The sequence below is a fragment of the Toxorhynchites rutilus genome, chromosome 3, assembly GCF_029784135.1.
Source record: "Toxorhynchites rutilus septentrionalis strain SRP chromosome 3, ASM2978413v1, whole genome shotgun sequence".
NCBI classification, from domain to species: Eukaryota; Metazoa; Arthropoda; class Insecta; order Diptera; family Culicidae; genus Toxorhynchites; species Toxorhynchites rutilus.
This window is the reverse complement of record NC_073746.1, coordinates 134852118-134873662: the sequence shown is the minus strand read 5'-3', so window position 1 is coordinate 134873662 and position 21545 is coordinate 134852118. Positions and strand designations below refer to the sequence as shown.

At 35.4% G+C, this 21545-nt stretch overlaps 2 protein-coding genes across 11 annotated transcripts in view; one reads left to right on the top strand and one right to left on the bottom strand.

Moving 5' to 3' along the window:
• The window catches only part of LOC129776872 (protein disks lost), a 654166-nt gene that overhangs the window by 428224 nt on the left and 204397 nt on the right, over positions 1-21545 (bottom strand). The window lies entirely within an intron of this gene.
• On the top strand, positions 4804-9240 carry LOC129776874 (tigger transposable element-derived protein 1-like). The gene is made up of 2 exons (XM_055782775.1): positions 4804-8092; positions 8144-9240. The coding sequence occupies exons 1-2, from the start codon at positions 6502-6504 to the stop codon at positions 8263-8265; spliced, it is 1713 nt and encodes a 570-aa protein (XP_055638750.1). The 5' UTR covers positions 4804-6501; the 3' UTR covers positions 8266-9240.

Genomic DNA, 21545 nt, shown 5'->3' with positions numbered 1-21545 from the left:
CTTAGGGGTGGCTGCCATACAAATAAAACACAAATTTCTGCATTACTCGAGAATTAATCAAGTAAATGGGCGGGACGAAGTTTGCCGGGTTAGCTAGTATGTTAATATTATTTGTTCAGTTCCTGAAGAGAAGCGAAAATCGCATCACAACCCTCACGCCTTTGTGATTCTCCAGTCAGCTAGCAGAGAGGTCCAGCAACGAGGAGCAGGCAGTTAATTTACAACCGGGAAGCACATAACAACAGTCTAATCTAGAGATGAAACGGATATTCGGTATCCTGCCTATGCGGTCAATATTAAGTATCCGGTCGGATACCAAATAAAAAAACAATTGAAAGTGAAAGCTAGCCACAAATGGCTGCCACAATGGCACTCATTTCTCTCATATCCCTTCCTCACCCCTCACCCGAAAATCAATAATTTTGCGAAACAGTGTGGAGAAAATGATTGTTTTCGCACACTTCCCATCAAGTAATATCAACCAAACTCTAATCGATTACTCACAAGATATTAAATTTTCATCTGCTGTCGCACTGTATAGTGAAAAACGTCGGAAAACTCGAGCTAGTGCTCTGAGAGATAAATTTTCATTTTTCAATTTTCGGCAATGGTTTTGTTTGTATTGGTGAAAGCATCGTTTATTTTTCGACACTGATGCCAGACAACAACATCGAAACAGCTAGAAAAACCACTCAATAAAATGTTATTCTTGAGTCATAGCGTTTCATGTTATGAAAATCAATAGAATAAAATTGTGTTGATATGAATACAATTATTATTTTTACGTTGAATGGGTCTATATTGTAAGTTTTAGCAACTTTAACATTGGTTAAGCAAATTGTATTGCAGAGCTCGGAACACTGCCACGACTGCCTATGCTTTCAAAAACAGTAAACGGAAAAGTATTACATTCAATCAAAATACCTCGGCCAACGAAGAGAAGGGTTAAGGCTCTCCACCGTAAATATGTGAAAACAATACGATCAACGAAGGAAAATATAAAGGAATTATCAACATCGAGTTACTATGCAGATGAGCTTGTTAACACCAAAAGAGCATGTGTTATAAATTTTGCTGATGTTACGCAAATGCACTTTCTATATATATATATATATATATATATATATATATATATATATATATATATATATATATATATATATATATATATATATATATATATATATTTGCAATTGTTCATTGGAACAATCGAATCGATCAAAACAAACGCAAAAGTTAGGCAAAAATTGCCGAATAATGAATAATAAATAACGAGTAATAAATAGTAAATTATGATTTGGGAATAATCGCATTATTGAAAAAGTATTCATTAGAAAAAGGAAAATTTTTCATTCTATCAAAACTTTTTTCTGTAGTAAAATGGCCTACAGGAGCGTTCTTGGAATCAAATGAATGCTGATTGATAAAGTTAACCGGATTTATTATTGACTTGGTTTATAAAACACAGTGTTAATCTACAAAATCTTTAAAAAATTAAAAAAAAACGATTTATTTCATTCCTGTATTGTTATCCACTACACTTATACACAAAAAGATAAAAGGATTCGAGTATTACATCTCAAAACTTGTTTTAAATGAAGCTTTAAAATGATGTATATCCCGTCTTAATGCGTTGGTTTTTCACAAAGTTACTGCGTTTCTAAAATCACTTATAAACTTCGACTTCGCGCTCCGTTCGCATAATTTTTGTCGCGTGTAGAATCAACGACATAGTATTACATACTAGGAATGAGATTTAAAGACACAGTTTTATTTAAAAATTATTATTGAAGTATTATTTGAATCCTATTAACACTTTTTCTATGTGACACCGACTATTACCATAATAGGTACACAAATTACGAAACTCCAGGAACACTATTACCATAATGGGTACATGGAAGTGGCATTTTCAAATATGTTTTTTATACAATCTAGTAAATTAATCATTTAATCATTAATCAGTGAGAATCTTCAAAAACAGAGTTCAAACTGCTAGAAAAAGTACACTTTTGTGTACCTTTGAACTAAAATAGAATATTTATTCACCAATTTCCGCAAGTTGGTGACATATGTCCTCCATAATTGATACACTCACCCTAGTAGGTAAAAATCTAACAGCACTACTCATTATCGTTTGTGTTTGACGTTTGCTTAGCGTGAGCATGTAGAATTTAACCATTCATTAATATTTAAATTTTTCTCGTGTTTCATCAGTTCTCATCATGGTTATCAGTTTACTGATATTGTTTGGTAAGTGTTTCGCAGTTGACTATTAAAAATAATCAAACATTTTATTTTGTAATTTTTTGAGAAAACTTCTCAAAATAATAATTTTATAATTTTCTCAAAAAATTACAAAATAAAATGTCCGAAATTTGAACTTAACTTTTCCCCTACGATTCATATTTAGGACACTTGAAATTGGTGATACTACAATGTGAGTTTTTAGGCTTATTATGGATGCAAAGTGTAAATTCATATAAAGCACCAAAATATTTTGAAATCTTGTATGAATAATACACATGTTTTTCAAGTACAGACCAGTAGATATATATGAGGGACTCTGAATAATTAGTGGACAATGAGCAACTAGATGGACTTCTAACAGATGAAACGTTGATTTCTCCCTATGCTGGCGTGTATTCTGGCAACTCATCTGCTCACGGTGAAAGTAAGCTTCACGTTACTCTTGCAGTGGCCATAAGAGAGTCCTGGGATATGTTGAATAAAGACGCCGAACCTGTGAAGAAGTTGATTGGAAGGACGAAGCGACAAAAACTTGAGGAAAGGAAAAGGGAAACCTAGTTGAAACGGAAAATATATAATTTTTTTTGAAGCAATATACCCCTTACGGTATTTTAAACCATGGAGCTACAACATAAAGAAACATCAAAAAACGACAGGAAAATAGTATATGTTAAGTTTTGTGATCTGTTCGCGCGTTACTACTATGAACTTTCGGATGCAAACATAGAAATTTAAATTTGAAACATGGTACTTAACCTGAACATATATTCAGAGGCGATTCTGCTGCCGGTACATTTTAAAATTATGCTGCACATAATCAGTAGTAGTAGTAGTAGTATATATATATATATATATATATATATATATATATATATATATATATATATATGTATATATATATATATATAAATATATAAATATATATAATATATATAAAAATGGATATCTGTCTGTCTGTCTGATTCTTATGGACTCGGAAACTACTGAACCAATCCATAAGAAAATTGGTATGTAGGGGCTTTTGGGGGGGTCTGCCATACAAATGAAGCATAAATTTCTGCATAACTCAAGAACTAATCAAGCAAACAGAACCAAATTTGGCATGTGAAGGTTTTAGGAGGCAATCAATGTTTCTAAGGTGGTTTGACACTCCTTCCCCTCTCTACAGGAGGGGTCTGAATACCTCGAGAACTAATCAAGCAAATGGAATCAAATTTGGTATATAGAGGTTTTAGAGCTTGATAAACGTTTCTATAATGGTTTGACACTCTGATTTAGGGGTGTCATTATCCTTTCATATTTTCGGTATCAAACATTTATTCCATGTAACGGAGAAACATTTTATTTGCAAGTGGTTGAAAAATCTTGAACGAGAATTGTGTCTGAAAATAATCTGATATTGTAATGACGAGTTTTGGTAGAAGTACTAGGAATTTTATAGTAAAAGTTAATTTTAAAGGTATTTTTTTTTAATCAATGAACAATTCTGCGATTGGACCCATGAACAACGCTTAGTGAGAAAACATGGATGTGATAACGAAAAATAAATTTTGGGCGGGACGAAGTTTGCCGGGTCAGCTAGTTTAGTATAAAAAAAGCAATTCAAAAAAAAAACTCTCGAAAGAGACGTGATCGCTCAGAAGTTCTCGTGATGCGCAGTGACTAAGTTATACTATGTGGGCAAAAAGGAACACAATATATATTAGCTGTTGTGGATCACGTTTTCTCGAAATACTCAATAGGATTCTGACGCAAACAAAATCCAAAACACGATAGGAGAGAGACAAAAAAGGAATACTGTCAGTTTCCCCTATGTATAATTGCCAGACATCTGAATTCAACACAAACTCAGCTCAACCAAACTTAGATGTTTTAAAAATATTAAATACTAGCTGTACCCTGCCACGCTTTGCTGTGGCACATGTGGTTGCATGGTTGAGTTGAATTTTTATTTTTTTTATGTTGTAACAACAATCCTAGATGTGTTTGGTTGTTTTGTATATTGTATCATAGTTTGAGCTCAATCGGTTTCGTACTTTTCGAGTTTTTAAGCGCACATAAACGAACAGAAAATTTTTATGTACATAGAGATAGATGAGGGAAATCGATAAATTTAAAATCACTTCGAAGCACAATTTCAGTTCATCAGTTCATGATTTTGTCAAATACGTGGAAAAAATATGTTTCCATCACATAGAACACATATTCATTGCTGAATAGTCGATTTTCATTAGAAGCTCAATTTCAGAAACGCACTCTAATCAAATATAAAATCATTTTTCTTCCAATGTTCCAATTTTTTTTATGTCGTAACAACACTCCTTGAAGTGGATTGTATATTGTGTCCAACTTTGAGCTCAATCGGTTCAGCACTTTTCGAGTTTTTGACGCGTACACAAACGAACAGAACATTTTTATATATACACTGGAGTCGCTTTTTACGCGGGGGATACGTGCCGCGTAAACGAAAACCGCGTAAAAAAAACCGCGTAAATTCCAAAATCCGCGTAAAAAAAAACCGCGTAAATTCCAAAATCCGCGTAAAAAAAAACCGCGTAAATTCCAAAATCCGCGTAAAAAAAAACCGCGTAAATTCCAAAATCCGCGTAAAAAAAAACCGCGTAAATTCCAAAATCCGCGTAAAAAAAAACCGCGTAAATTCCAAAATCCGCGTAAAAATAAACCACCCTAAATTTTAAAATACACGTAAAAAACTAATAGTCAGTGAATTATTGATATAAAATGCAACCCATATTCAAACAAATTGCATATTGTGTGCATATATTGCGTGACACAAGGCTTCACGAAGGTAGCTCCTTGGCCGATTGCATGTAAATACCTGTTTAACCGTTTGAGTGCGGAGAAGCGCGATAGCGCTCCTCTTGTTTCTGCGGGGAGCACCTTTAAACATAGGATTTTGTCTTTCTGGAACATGTTGGGGGTACAGATTGAAAATGTCCAGATTCTACCGCTTATTGCTCATCCATTTTTCGATGGATTTAACACGTTAAGCCCCGATTTTTTCGTGCTCTGCTTCCCATTCAGCGCGCATCAAGAGCGTTTGAACAATATAAGTGTCGGTCCCAGCTCCCGAAGATACTTATTGTATAAATAAAAAACAGTCAGAGATTCAACTAGAAAGTAGTTACAAGTAGGTTTTTACGCATTTTATGCCTGTTTTATCTTTGAATTATCTGTAAATCGCTACAAGTTGTTGTTCCGTCCAACGTGCAACAACCGAGTGGTAAGTAAAGAGCTGTTTGGTTAGGTGGCATGACCAAAATACGTAGAAGCATATTTTAACCCTGCCTCAAATTACTATTTTAACAACAAATTTCAAATGTAAGAGTATACAAACTGTTTCTACAGTATCTTATATATGTATTGGCTACATTGAATTGTTCTAAAAGCATACCTATCTGTTATATGGTCGGTGTTAAGTCAGACCGGGCCATGTGACATTTTTATGATTTCGAGAAAACGAACATAAAGTTTAATGCTCTGCAATTTACAAAGCATTTAATTTTTTCGTTCAATATTGTTCTCAGAAGTTTGAGCTACTCTCTGCCAATACTGTGATGTATGATAGTTGTAAAAAAACATCAAGTATCATGCCAAAAAAGGCTGTTATTTGGCTGCCTATACGTACAAAGTCCGCTCTGACTGAACTAAATGATGTATTTTTTGAGAGTTGGTTCACTATGACTGAACAATTCCGAACAGTATTCGTCAATATATCGTCAAATTTGAACTCATTGTCATCGTTACAGCCTAAATCGCACTCTGAAATAGTATATTTTGCGATCATTCACACTGCATTTTTCACTGATCCGTTCAGTCGGAGTGAACCAATTTTATTTTTATGCAGTCGGGCACAGCGTGTGTTGGTGATGGCTAGCTCATAGTTGCGCTGTGGGAGGGGTACTCGTGGTTTGTGGGGTCGTGTGCAAATTATGTGTGCTGCTAGATGCTGTCGCTTCAGTTCGTTCGGTGTGGAACTGAACACATATAAAAGGACGAAATCGCATTAAGAAGTTATTCGTGATTTAACCTTGCAGTGAAAGTTAAAGTGAAAGTGCAGTTCCTGAACCGTGGTGGTTGTAGAGTCTAGCCAGTTTGTGTTCGGTCGAGTTCGGCCAGTTCCCAGCGAGTTACCCAACCTTGGGGGTAATCGTGTGCAGTTCCGCTTTTCGACAGTTAGCTGAAGACGTCAGCAGTATTCAAAATTTTTGATTAAAGGCATACTCTAAAATGGCTTCGCAAAAAACCGCCTTCAAAAAAAACAGATCAAGAGTGTCTCTTTCTTTGGAAATGAAGCTCAATATTTTGGATGCCCTTCAAGATGGGAAATCTGTTGCAAACGTCGGCAGGAATTTAAAAATCAACGAATCGACTGTGCGTACAATTAAAAAGAATCAAGATAGCATCAGACAGACAGCAGCTCAGGGCACTATCTATGCAACAAAATCCTCATCATATACACGAGATCCATTGATGGTCAAGATGGAAAAGGCACTTCATATGTGGATCGAAGATCACGCGCAGAAGAAAATACCCTTGGATCAGGAATTAATAAGGGAGAAAGCTTTGAGCCTTTACCTTTGGTTAGAGAAGAATGAGCCGTCTTCAAGTAAAAAGAAAGACTTTACCGCGAGTAAGGGATGGTTTTATAACTTTATACGTAGTAATTCCATTCGCAACGTTAAAATCAAGGGTGAATCCGCATCGGCCGATGTTTCGGCTGCAAATAGTTTTCCTCCAAAGCTCGCTAAGATCATAAAAGAAGGTGCGTATCATGGTGACCAAGTGTTCAATGGAGATGAAACGGGTCTTTTTTGGAAAAGAATGCCGTCTCGTACCTACATTACGCAGCAGGAGCAATATGCCAGTGGTTTCAAAGCGGCCAAAGACAGGGTTACCCTGTTATTTTGCAGTAATGCTTCAGGCGACCTTATGTTGAAACCGCTATTGATCAATCGTGCTATGACGCCCCGCTCGTTGAAGGGGGCTGATTTCAACAAACTGCCAGTGCACTGGAAAGCTAACACTAAAGCGTGGGTCACAAAAGCCGTTTTTGAGGAATGGTTTTACGATATGTTTATTCCGGAAGTGAAAACATACTTGGAAGGAAAAGGTTTGGAGTTCCACGTGCTTTTGATTTTGGATAACGCTCCAGGACACCTAGTTATCAAGCACCCAAACGTTCAAGTTGTGTTTCTTCCACCGAATACAACTTCTTTGTTACAGCCTCAAGATCAAGGAATAATTGCTGCTTTCAAGAAGTTGTACATTAAACAATGTCTTCGGTACATCCTCGAAAAGCTTGAAAGCGATGAAACGATGACGGTAATTCAAGCGTGGAAAGAATTTAAGATAAGAGACGCTCTGACGTTCATAGGAAAGGCTCTGTCTTCTATGAAATCTAAAACATTGAATTCGTGCTGGAAGCCACTATGGCCAGAATGCGTGAAAGCTGGTTCAACAGACCCTTCAAATGTGGAAGAATCAGAAATTCTCATTCTGGCACATGCAATTGGAGGGAAAGGATTCAAAGATATGGATAGTAGAGACGTTGAAGAGCTTCTTGAAGACACCGAAATTGAAGATGATGAACTGATGCAGAGTTTAGTCACATCGGAGCCTTTAGAGGACGATGAAGACCGGGATATCAAGCCATGTGATATCGAAGACGGGAATAAATTAGCGGATACCCTCGTAAAACATTTTATGGAAAAGGATCCTTGTGTTGAGAGAGCCGTTTCATTTCGGAATGATTTGAAACTGTGTATGCTTCGCTACAATAGATTGAACGAAAAAACACAGCCAACAGTTATCGATGAAGGTAGTGACATTGATGTTTAAAGTGAAAAGTATTTTAATAATATCTTTACAGATGACGAGGATTTCAGCTTACCATTGGAACGCAGACGATCTCGTCCGATTTCTTCGGATGAGGAAGATATCGCCACATCATCTAACCGCAAACATCCACGTGTTGCTAATGATAGTGATTAGATCAATAAAAGAAATTCTTTTTTCCACTTGACTACAATAAAATTGATTTATGAATACATTGGTAAAAATATCATGGTAAAAAACTAAAAATATGTTTAATTAAATTTGTCTAAATTCCGAAAACATTTGTTTGTATTGTAATTTTTTCAAATTGCAAAAATGCAATTTGAAAAAATTACTTTCGAACTACTGGACCGCTTCACATGATCGATATATCAAATTAAAGCCAATTAGCTAGTCTTTCTTGAAAAAATGTTATACTAGCAAAACAGTTGGATTTTGTTTTCGTAATTATTGATTGTATTTGTTTGCTTATAGTTTACATGATCCAAGGACGCTATATTTTTTTATGTTTCTTGAAAGTTCTGGTTTTTCCACACAAGATAATCGAAAATCAGAAATGTGATTTTTATCGTTTTCGAGTTATGAGTTTGCCGATGGTCCGAAAAATCAGATTTTTCTCTTTTTCTATAAATAACTTTTTTCTAGAAAGAAGAAGCTTTCAAGAAAAAAATATTTAAAATATAGTGCCCTTGGTCACGCAACCATATAAACTATAAAAAACAAGTACAATCAATAGTTACGAAAACTTGGCAAAATTGGTTGTACTGTTCGAAAAATGAGAAAAAATGTTACTCTATGTTTCTATATTTTGTATTTTATATGAAACATCTAAATTGGTAAATTTTATCAACAATTAGAGCGACAAAAACTCTAAAGTTTTTAATTTGTTATTAATTTTATCAAAAAAAAAAAATGCATAATAAACTTGATTGTTTCTTGAAATTTAATTGAAGCTTTCTGAACGCTCTATAATTTGTTCTTCGACATCTAGCTCCTATATTTTCTTATTCCGCAGCAATATCATTTTAAACAATTCCTGGTGAGTCTTCAATTAGAATTTCCTAATTACCACGGTTTTTACTCCATTGTACTTATAATATCCAATAAACTTTCACCTTAACTTTGAAATATTACTTTTTTTCTTTCTTGAAAAAAGGCTATTTGAGATATAAGACTTTTTTTTTCAAACTGAGTGTATTATAGTCCAAAATTGTATATAATCGAACCATAGATAATCGTGTCAGTATATAATCGACTCTGTATATAATAGAGTGAATATATTACTTCAGAAATCCGGTTTCATTATTGTGGTTTTAGTTGAAAACCTGACCAAGAAAATTCATTTTGCTTTCGTTGGATTGCGCCTGCGAACTATGTGCTACAAGAACGGAGCTTACAAACATCTTTACATCAGTTGCTCCACAATTGGACTGTACTTGCATCCTAATTTGTGGACTATTGCTGTATTTGCCTGAAAATAGAGTATCCAAACTACAGTTCGGAATATGAATCATGCGTCGAAACTTGATTCAAATTCCGATCACTACTTTAATACTAATTTTAAAGAAGATGTCTGCATAAAAGATTTCTAGTAGATCCATACCTTTTATAGCACTTAACATGAAAACAGCATACAAAATAGTTATACAACTACAAAAACTGAAAAACTGCGGAATTTGCTAACGCAAACAATGTGTTATTGGTTTCGACACATTTTTTGCAAATGCTTAGTCTTATGAATTATAAGCTGTATCGATACCTGTAAATGTTATTTGAATGTAGCCAATACCTCAAACAATGTCAAGGCTTTCATTATTCTATTATTTATAACATTAAAGTTTAGTAAATTTACATTTGAAAATTAAGTGTTCGGAATTTGAGACAAAACAGTACTTTGAGCTCCATCAACCAAATGTGTCTATCTTTTGAGTCGTAGTAAATGATATCTGCTTCTATGAAATGCTATAATATGCATGAACAAATTCAGTTCAGAAAAAAGCAAAAAGCGTTTGAACTTTTTCACCGTGGAGAAATATTAGGTTGTCTTATGTCCGATTGGGGCAGTCTTTCTTTGGAAAAAGTAAATAGCCTTTGTGAATCACGAATATACATATTTTTACTGGTAGATGAAGAACAATCGCTAAGATCGGACGCAAATAGATAGCATCCTTTTCTCCAGAATAGTAAAAAAAAACTTGAACCCTCGAAACTGTATTTATTTCTATACAAACATTTGAAACAAACCATCTCGATTACTACGGCAAAAAACTTCACCACATATGGTTAAGGGTGCTTCAAGTAACTCAATTTTCAAATTAGGCTTTTCAAAAGGAATTACATTGCTTAAAAGTGGTATCTCTCATTCGTTCAATAGATTATTTTCAAAATTACACAAATGAATTTCGAATACTTATTCAACCATTGATCAAAATATCCGACAAATCTTTTGACATATTGTAAAGTGACAGTCAAAAAATATACGATGTTACATACTTCTGTCCGGTACTGTGAGTAAATTTAACACTTAACGCCCACGTTTAATCTGGGAAAGCAAATAGCGCAAAAAAAGAAAATGTAGAACTGGTTTTTCCTAAATGAACAAATAAATTCCTATTTAACAATCATAACATTTTCCCCTCCAACAAATATGTCACCAGAGGAGAATTTTCGATCATTGCTTTCTACGGAAATCAAGTAAGGACGCAATACATTTTAGATGTAAGGATAGTTTTCAAGAATTGAGTGTGAAGTGTGAGTGTGAATGAGAATGTATGAATGTATGAATGTGAACATTGTTAAAATGTCCTTACATCCCATCCTTTTCCTAATGAAAATGTGTCACCCTTCTAAACTCGAGTCGACCGCGAGTAATCGGTTTCCTATTTTATTAACCATAGAATTAAGGAAACATGTTAATATATTCTAGTTAAAATATAGTGATGAATTTGGCTCCTTTAAACTTATGCAACTGAGCCTGTAAAAATAAACGATTTAATTAAAAAAACAGTAAGGACGTTGGTCCAAATGACGAACTAGCCAAAGGCTGAGTGTCATAAATAAAAATAAAAAACGGGGACATATCTTTCACATTTTTTAGATTGGTGTTTGACATCTCTTGAAATTTTTTTTGAATTCATATCGCTTGGAGTCTTTTGAGTAAAATTTACAAAAGATATTTCATATTAAATTTGTGTTGAAACATATAAAATTTCGCTGAAATACATCCGAAACAAAAAAAGGGGATCAAGCTCACATTACTTACACTATTGTTGTTTATTCTTTTTCCATTCGGTTACCAAAATCGTTTCAACGCTAGCTGAAATCGAACCCAGAATCAGGTACCAATTTCGCCAAGATTGCGACAACGTTATCACGAGAATACTAAATCTTATCCCTCAGATATTCCGTGTTAACCTCGAGCAAACCACAGTTATTTAACTCAATTCCCAGGAGACAAACATAGAAAAAATGAATTTGGCTCCAAATATTGAAGCAAACGTACTTAAGTCTTACAAATGAACAAATTGAGAAGAAAATACAACATACCGCGTATAAATCGATTCTTTTGGAAAAACCGCGTAAATTCCGAAATCCGCGTAAAAAAAAACCGCGTAAATTCCGAAATCCGCGTAAAAAAAAACCGCGTAAATTCCGAAATCCGCGTAAAAAAAAACCGCGTAAATTCCGAAATCCGCGTAAAAAAAAACCGCGTAAATTCCAAAATCCGCGTAAAAAAAAACCGCGTAAATCCCTAAAACCGCGTAAAAAAAGCCGCGTAAAAAAAACCGCGCAAAAAAAAACCGCGTAAAAAGCGACTTTAGTGTATAGAGATATATGAGGGAAATCGATAAATTTTAAATCACTTCGAAACACAATTTTAGTTCATAATTTTGTCAAACACGTGGAAAAAAGATGTTTCCATCACATAGAACACATATTCATTGCTGAATAGTCGATTTTTATTAGAAGCTCAATTTCAGAAATGCACTCTGGCCATATATAAAATCATTTTTCTTTCAATCCATCCAATCCATTTTTTTATGCCGTAACAACACTCCTTGAAGTAGATTGTATATTATGTCCAACTTTGAGCTCAATTGTGCGTTTGGCCATAGGGAAGCAGCTCATAATAGATTATTCCTTGACAATCCCACCAAACACACAGCAGAACCTTCCTGGCCGTTAATGAGGGCTTGGCCACCGTCTGAGCCGCTTCAGCGGGCTTCGACCACGACCGTTTGCGCTTCACGTTGTCGTAAGTGACCCACTTTTCATCGCCAGTCACCATCCGCTTCAGAAACGATTTTGTTGCGATTCAGCAGCGATTTACATGCGTCGATACGGTCAAGGATGTTTTTTTGCGTCAACGTGTGTGGCACCCATACATCGAGCTTCTTTGTGAATCCAAGCTTCTTCAAATGTTTAATAACGGTTTGATGACTTATCCCCAGCTCTTGGCCGATGCTACGGCTGCTACTATGCCGGTCTTTCTCGGCTTATTCAGCGATTTTGTCGCAATTTTCGACGACAGGCCTTCCGGAGCGTGGCGCATCTTCGACGACCTCTACACCAGAACGAAAACGTTGAAACCATCGTTGTGCGGTGGAAATGGAAACTGTATCGGGTCCATAAACTGCACAAATTTTATTGGCAGCTTGAGATGCATTTTTGTCTTTGTCATAGTAGTACTGTAAAATATGTCGGATTTTCTCTTTATTTTGCTCCATATTTGCGACACTATAACTCACGAACGACTTAACCAAACAAAACACTGTCAAGGACTATATTATGGCGCGCAAAAATACCTTTCCAGCTATAGCATGACTCGATACAATGAATACAACTAGAACTACGCGCGCTACGTGTATTTGGGTGCTAGCTGATGCGTGGCAAAATCATATTACATCAATGAAAACAGCATTGATAACAAACCATTAGAGAAAAATGTATTCCGATCGAATTTTGAAACGCTCGCTGAACAAGGTTTTGATTCTTCTGAAGGTTTGGTTATAAATGGTTAATATTTCCAAATATCATATAAGGTATAACGGAAATTTGTGTTTTCCAGACTACGTAACTTTTGACAACTTATGAGCATTTTTAGACGATGACACAATGAAAACAGTTATCTATAGATGCTTGCTCTTGCTTCTATAGATAACATTGATGATGAAACTCATTCAGTGCCTGGCGATAGAAAGCTTGAAAGCATATTGAACTAATTTGATGAAATTAGCAACCAAATAATACCTTTGCATACCGCTTATATCTGTTTACTGAATCAAATGCTTAAAGCGTCCGGAATATGATTCAGAACGGTACAAGGAAATGCACTAACGAAAAACGAAACAAAACAAAGTTACTAGTTTCCTTGAAACAGACAAGACAAACTATACAAACAATTATGAAGGAATAATATTTGATTTTTCATGGATATGAATGCTTTTCTTGGTGTAAAGTATCCCAAAACAAATGGGTTTGCATGAATATAACCTACAGGAAAAAGCACAAAAAAACCTCCAATAAGAGTGCCACAGTTTTAAATAACCGCCACGACTATGCATGGCTACAACTTCGACCACTCTTTATGCGTCAAAATATTCCGCCAAATATCATAAAATCCTTGAACACAACACAAAGTTCTACCACACGCCGTGGAAGCACGGTAATGTTTCCGCAGTTTTTTGTCGCTCTCCGATGAGCAATAGAAAAGAGTTTCAATTTGTCCCCAAGCATTCATAGACTATCCTTCGCTCCCCTCCCCATAATATTTAGCAAAAAACGGAGTTAAAAAAACGCTTCCGATAGCGAAAAAAGCCTGCCTGATTTCATCCCTACGCTAACAGAGCGAGACTACGGATTATTCCCAGTACTCGTTTATCTCCATAATCATTTTTAATTCAGGAGCTCGCTCAACAACAAAACGTGAACAGCACACACTGTAGTACCGACCAAGTTAGAAACAAATTGTATAATTCCCACTCGCCTGAGTGCCACGTATATACCTATGCGTAAACCGGGGGTCAGAGCAGTGTTCATTTCATTTCCCGCCGGATGAGACGCGAAAAGCTGCCAACAGGAATTCCCTTTGTGGCAGGATAAAATCAAAATCGCCTATGAACGGTTCGATGGTACAGCTGTATTTTTCGACAGGACCTCCTTCCTGGGTTTTTCACAGCGTTCTTTATTCGATCGCCGGTGATATGGATTTGATAAAACCGAACAAACGGGTTTCGGTAATTGAAACACGAGAACAACGGCGGCCATTTCTCCCCTCCGCTCCGAGGTTGAATTCTGATTTCGACCTTCTTCTCCCGGTCGGGCTGGAACTCGGAACAAGGACGAAGCACCCCTTCTCATCTATAGCGTATGGCTGTTAGGAGTCACCACCCCTTCGCGTCATATTATATTTAGAATGAATATAAAAAGCTTTTATTAATTCACAGTTTTTTTTCCTGTGGCTCATGAATGGAGTCTGTATGCTAGAGTCATTTTTATGAGCTCTCACAGATACATTTGCTGGCTAATGGTATTGCTGAGATGAGAATTAATTTATTCCGGAGGGAAATTCTAATAGTTCGATACTGGTTTCCAAGTTTTTTTTTCAGTACAGTTGTCCGTATTCGCCTACAGGGACGACATGCGTAGTGTTAGGGTTGAGGGAGTGTGATTTTGTTGGTCTTTCTGGAATGTACAGTTGAACAAAATAGTGATAATGAGCAGTTTTAGTGAAATCGGGCTTAAAGCCCACAAAAAAGTGCCAAATCTGTGGCGAAAAAAGGTTACATTTGCATGACCCATATTCTACATCTAAATGGGATTCCCATTCGTACTGTATTTTTGGACTAACTTCTCCGCTTTTTTTTTGACTAGTACAAATATTCGAAAACTAGTTCCTGGCATAGTTATAGACTGTTGGAAATTTTGGCGAACGTCGTAGATTAAATTTAACCACTCATCGCACATCACTTTATTCTCCGTTCCATGCAGAATGTACCAAAGTTTATACTGAATATACATTGCATCTGAAGTTTTACGCTTCCTTCATTGTGGTCTGATTCGTTGTATGATTATAATATCCATATGGAGCATTTTTACGTAGAATTGATCAAAAATGTTCAATTTTACCTAAATATCTGATATTCTGTAGCTTTCACTATATGGCAATGGCTATTTGAAATTTCATCTTTTGTAAGATGATATGATCGATTTGTGTTCGACAGCGTGTAATATTTTTAGCTTATTTCCACATAGGCGCATCTGGTATTCGGAATTTCCTCTTCAATCAAACGGTAATTCTTGAAAACTACATGTCAAGTGTGGCATTCGAAAAAGTTGTTCCTCATTAAATATTACATAGAAAAATTAAACATAAAATACACCGTTGAGAAAAAAAATAAAATTCGAATATATACAAATCATTTGCCACAAATGTGGAATGAACAATCCACTCAAGAATGCGCCAGAATGGATCGTTCCATTTGAGTTGTCTTTATTTTTTGTGTTGAACTCCGCCCAAAGGTAGTTTATACGGCTGGTAAAAACGGAAAATCTTTGAAAAATCGATTTCCCATGTTTATTTCTTGAGATCGTAGATCGACCTTATTAGTTCATTTGAAATTCGCGTTAACCCATTATGTCCCAGCGTATGAAATTTCTTACTTAAATTTTATACCGCTTTTTGTGAACCTATTGACTTCTGAAACTATATATTTCAACATTGATTTGTCACTACAAGGTGCTCCTGTACTGCCCATGATTGTATAGGAGACGTAAACGACAAAATGAACAAAATCGACTTTTTCGTCGTTTTGCATTCTACGCAATGTAATACGTTTGCTCAACATGCAAACAAACATTTTCTATTTGAAAACATTTGAGCAATTTTGAAAAAAAACGTCTCCGAAAAATCTCTTTTGTCCGCATAACAGACGTAGTTCCATACATCTCTCATACATTGTTCGAAAATCAACAATTGTCAGTATTATGTGCTATAAACTAAATCTACATTTGAATCACATGCATGTAGAGTCCAAATATGACTGTCACGTAAGTGTCTTATTACTTAGTGTTTCCTCATAGATGCATATCAGAAATCAATGACACACTGCTCATATAATTACAGTGAAACATGTTTTTGTACGGTTTTTTTTGGGTGATTTTTTTTGTGCGGTATATGAAAAGAAGCATATTTGACGAAGTTATCGTCCATTTAGTTTTTTTTCGATGGTGTATATGCATTTCAGTGCGAAAAAAGCATATTTGCGTCTCAATTGTCCATTTCTGAAATCATTCCCCTCCTTTCATCAAATGATCTATGTTTTTCTAAGTTTTTGCATGACATGATTTCTAACAGCAACACGTTTCGATATGCAACTAAAAGCACAAAACAGCCACGCGCAACCGAAAAGGCAAACTGTCCCATCGCAAAGCAGGGAAACAAAAGGAAATTGAACGGTGAACGGCGTGAATTCGAGTTATTTTCTTGGGGGAAACTTTTTTTATGCGGTTCCTATCTACCGCATAAACAAAATTTTTTTTTAAATGTGTACAGAACACGATTTTTTAAAGCTACTGGTGAAGTTTTGCACGATTTTTTTAATGCCATTTTTTTTGTGCGGTCCCTATCCCCCGCACAAAAAAGGTCTGCCTGTACTATTTTTCTGTATACTGCACTGCGATGAACAAAGAGAAGCAATTGTGTTTTTAATGTTATAGTTACCTAAATTGCTGCATTTGAATCTTCAAGTAGATAATGAAACAATCAGATCAGTAGTAAAATTCAAATAATATTGATTCTTAGTATTATTACTCCTCGAATTCGACAACGAAGTTTTCCACGTACTCAGCATTCACCCATACCGTTGGTCTAACTCACTCCACCATCTTTATGCGATTGATCGTGATATCGGTAAATCATGTTGCTAAAACTACCAACATTGCAGATTGCCTTTACAAGTTACATTAATTAAAAAACTCGAATCTGCTGTTCTTATCATATCCCAGCGTATTCAGGAAAAAAGTACTATCATAGACTCGCAACAAATCCAGTGCACTTTTTTCAGACATTTCACTAAGTTTCTTCCAAACCTTTTTGATTTTATTCGATAACAATTGAAACTGCCGATGGAGACGTTTTGACTATTATCGGAAATGTAAATACTAACGCTACTGACAGAGCCTACTGGTGATTACGTCTAATGTTCATTGAAAGATTGATTGTCCGCATAAATAAACGCAAGCGTTTTCCAAATGGAAAAAATAGGTTTTAATCCGCAAAATCTCCTAGGCTCTCTTTTTGCCGATAATATCCTTCAACTGGACAGATTATTTCATTGGAAATTTGCATGGTTGTAGGCAAACAAATAACAAAAATGCGTTTTCCCAACACTAATGGTGTTGGTGATTACGTCTCCTATGCAAACCTAGGTCCGTTGGTTAGCGTCACAAAATATCATGTCGGGGGTTCGGGTTTAATTCCCGTTCTGGTCGGGGAATTTTTCGTCAAGGAAAGATCTTCCGCCCAGCACTGGTACACGCGTATTTTAGAGCTTGCCACTCAGAATACATTCAAAGAATACATTCCGCCCAAAATTTGTTTTTTGTTATTAATACCTTCAAACATTCACGTTTTCTTACTGAGCGCAAGTTCATGAGTCCAATTGCAGAACTGTTCATTGATCTTCTAATCGACCCCGTTGAATTTACCTTTTACTAAAAAAATCCTAGTACTCATCATTAGCTGTAGCAAAAAAGGTTACATTTGCATCACTCATATTCTACATCTAAATGTGATTCCCATCATTATCATTATTTTCAGACACAATTCTCGTTTAAGTTTTTTCAACCACTTGCAAATAACATGTTTCTCTGTTACATGTAATAAATGTTTGATACAGAAAATATGATAGAATAAAGATATATCCCTTTCCTCTTCTCCCCTTAGAGAGGGGAGAGGATTGTCTATTCACCATAGGCACGTTTCGTGTCCCCTAAAATGCCAAAATGCCCCATTTTGGCTCCATTTGCTTGAATAGTTTTCGAGTTATGCAGAAATTTATTTTTCATTTGTATGACAGCCCACCCTAAGAGCGGGGGGAGGAGTGTCGAACCACCCTAGGAACCTTTATTGCATCCTGAAACCACCACATGCAAAATTTGGTTTCGTTTGCTTGATTAGTTCACGAGTTATGCAGAAATTTGTGTTCCATTTGGATGGGTGACCCCGCTAGAGAGGGGGGAAGAGTGTCGAACCTTAGAAATGTTTCTTCCCCATAAAACCTCCACATGCCAAATTTACTTCCGTTTGGTTGATTAGTTCTTGAATTATGCGGAAATGGATGCTTTATTTGTATGGTAGCCCCTCTCCCCCCACCCCTCAGGGGTGACGGGAGGAGTGTCTATTCACCATAGAAACGATTTGTGTCCCCTAAAACCTTCGCATGCCAAATTTAGTTTCGTTTGCTTCATTAATTCTCGAGTAATGCAGAAATTTGTGTTTCATTTGTATGGCAGCCCCCTAAGAGAGGAGGGAGGAGTATTTAATCACCATACGTGTATGTGGCAAAGTATGTGGAAAGATTATTTGCAATGTGTCTCTTGTTTCGCTCGCTAATATTGATCTTATATTGCAATACCATATATATTATACAAATGCTCTACCAGTATTTGAGAGTCATGTCATTTTCTGTTATTTTTAGGCTCATTTAATGTAATAAATAGGGATGACAAAACATGTGTAAATCAGAGGAGCACTTCACCGCAAATTGTACCAGAAGTACAAAATGTAATGCGTATCCTCGAAATGAACGATTCGCAACTTTCTTTTGGATGATGAGGATTGCTGAGAGTTATGAAAATCACGCTTTACTAACGCATTCAAGTGTATACCGAAATCCTCACATACAAACTCGTTGCGTAGTATATTCCAGATTCGTGAGAAGTGAAAGAGTAAAAAACCGACTCATAAATAGCTAGAAATATTTAGCTGGTTCTATTTATTATAAAAAGTGTTCTCGGTTTCCTTTCCAGACTACCAAGGGATAGAATACGTCGACGGATGCTGATAAAGAGAGAGAGAGAAAAGGGGGTGGGGTGAGAAAATGTATAGGAAAGAGGGTGAGAGAAGGAGGTGGGAAGAGAAAGAGGGAGAGAGAGGGAGAAAGAGAGGGAGAGAGAGAGAGGGATAGAGAGGGAGAGATAGAGATAGAGAGAGGGAGAGAGAGGGAGAGTGAGAAAGAAAGAAATAAACTGAAAGAGAGGGTTAGGTAGAGCAACTACGTATAAAATGTCACAAACTATATTACCGGTTTATTTACTATACTCACTTTCAAAATTTCAAATTATTATACAAAAATATACAAAAATAACACAATAGTAGTTTTCTCGCATAATTTCTTCGCATAATTGAATGTTAAATGAATTAAATATTGTCATTTCCAAGTTAAATCGAGACTCGGACTCGATTATATACTCTCGGATTTCTTTTCACTATAGATAATCAAATCCTGTATATAATGAAGTCAACAATTTTTTGTTATTTGTTTTTATGCATATATGTTTCGTTTCTCTCTCTCTCTCTCTCTCTCTCTATATATATATATATATATATATATATATATATATATATATATATATATATATATATATATATATATATATATATATATATATATATATATATATATATATATATATATATATATATATATATATATATATATATAGCCAACTCTCCCTTACTCGATGTGTTTTGATTAATTTTCCTTGGATTTTCACCTCCCTAACTCGATTGATTTTCGCGTTGCGTACATGTTTTTGTGCGTTATTACCTCTGATTTCAATTGCTCTTGAAAGTGAAGACGGAGTGTTCGTGTCATCAAACAATTTCTTTTCAAGTATGGAAAACCACGAGAAACATTTTAAGCGAACAATCAAACCGAGCAGGTCGAAAGGTATGGACGGAAGGAGTTTGAAGCTACAAATAATTTCAGTATTGCACGGTATCAACACTATTCAAACTAAAGTAAAAATGGAATCGGAATGAAAAATTGAATCTAGACCAAAAGCATATAAGGTTGGTCGGAATCGAAAAGCTGGAGCGTTTAATGGATTTTTGTCTTATCAAGCCAGAGAAAATAATTTACCTCTCTCATGTTCTATTCTTCGGGATATGGTTTGCGAATTTGTCCAGAAAATGGGAATACCCAACTTTAAAGCACAACCAACATGGACGGGAGCGATAAACTACCGTTGCTGATCAATGGAAATAGTAAAAACCTACGATGTTTCAATAAGAAGAAGTCATTACCAGTGATATACGAGAGCAACACCAAGGTCTGGATGGCCTTAATGCTTTTTGAGGAATAGATCATGCAATTTGACAAAAAAATTTCCAATGGAAATAGAAAGGTATTATTCCTGGAATTATGTGATATGTTAATGTATCATACTTATATCTATTTCTTCTCAAATATGGTCATGTTCGTTGATAACTATACAGCGCATCCAAAATCTCTCCGACCAAAGCTCCAATCGATATGTTTACAATTTTTCCACAAATCTTTACTTCCGTATCTCAATAGCTGGACTTCGACATAATCAAGAACCTGAATTAGTTGAACAAAGATTGCAAGAAATGGAGGATATTTGTCCTTTTCAACCTTCATGTTATTCAGCGTTCTCACTGTATTTTAATGCACTCTAGAACCCTTCAAAAAGGACCAAAACGTGATTTTCTATGATCTGTTGCCAGATACCGATATATTGAAAAGTGTTGAAAAAGCTGAGCAAAACGCTGAAGATAGTAGTTCTATTGAGATGGAGAATATTCAGGAAGGTTCAGACGATTGTGTCGAAATTACATCTTCGAACGTTGAATCAAACCTGAAGAATATGTCCGGAATATTGAAATCAACTGAAAATGTTCCTGTGAAACTATTCGAACATTTCTTTGTGATTGAACAGTTCCTGTGTGATCGTTACAATTTAGTTTGAATAACATACTTAATCAATATGCATGGACTGCATGGATTCGATTATATACAGACTCGATCAAATATGATTCGATTATGTGAAATTTAGGACTCGATTGTATACAGTTTAAAAAAAAGTTTTTTTATATAATTCAAATATGAATAATTTCAAGAAAAAAAATTAAACTTTCCACATTTAAGTGAAATTTAAGTGGCTTTTATAAGTACAGTGGGTTAAAAATCGGGATTTTTTAAGGTTTTGATTGAATTTTCATCAGGAATTGTTTATATCGATATTGCAGCGAAATTAAGAGAGATATAAGTTGGGCGTCAAAGAACAAATTGTAGAAGGATTTTATTCGTGAAATAAAATCGTCTATCACCTCCTGAGAGATTCTGGAAAAAATATTTTTTTTATATGAGAAAGGTTTTTTTTCACTTTAAGGGAATGAATCAAAAATT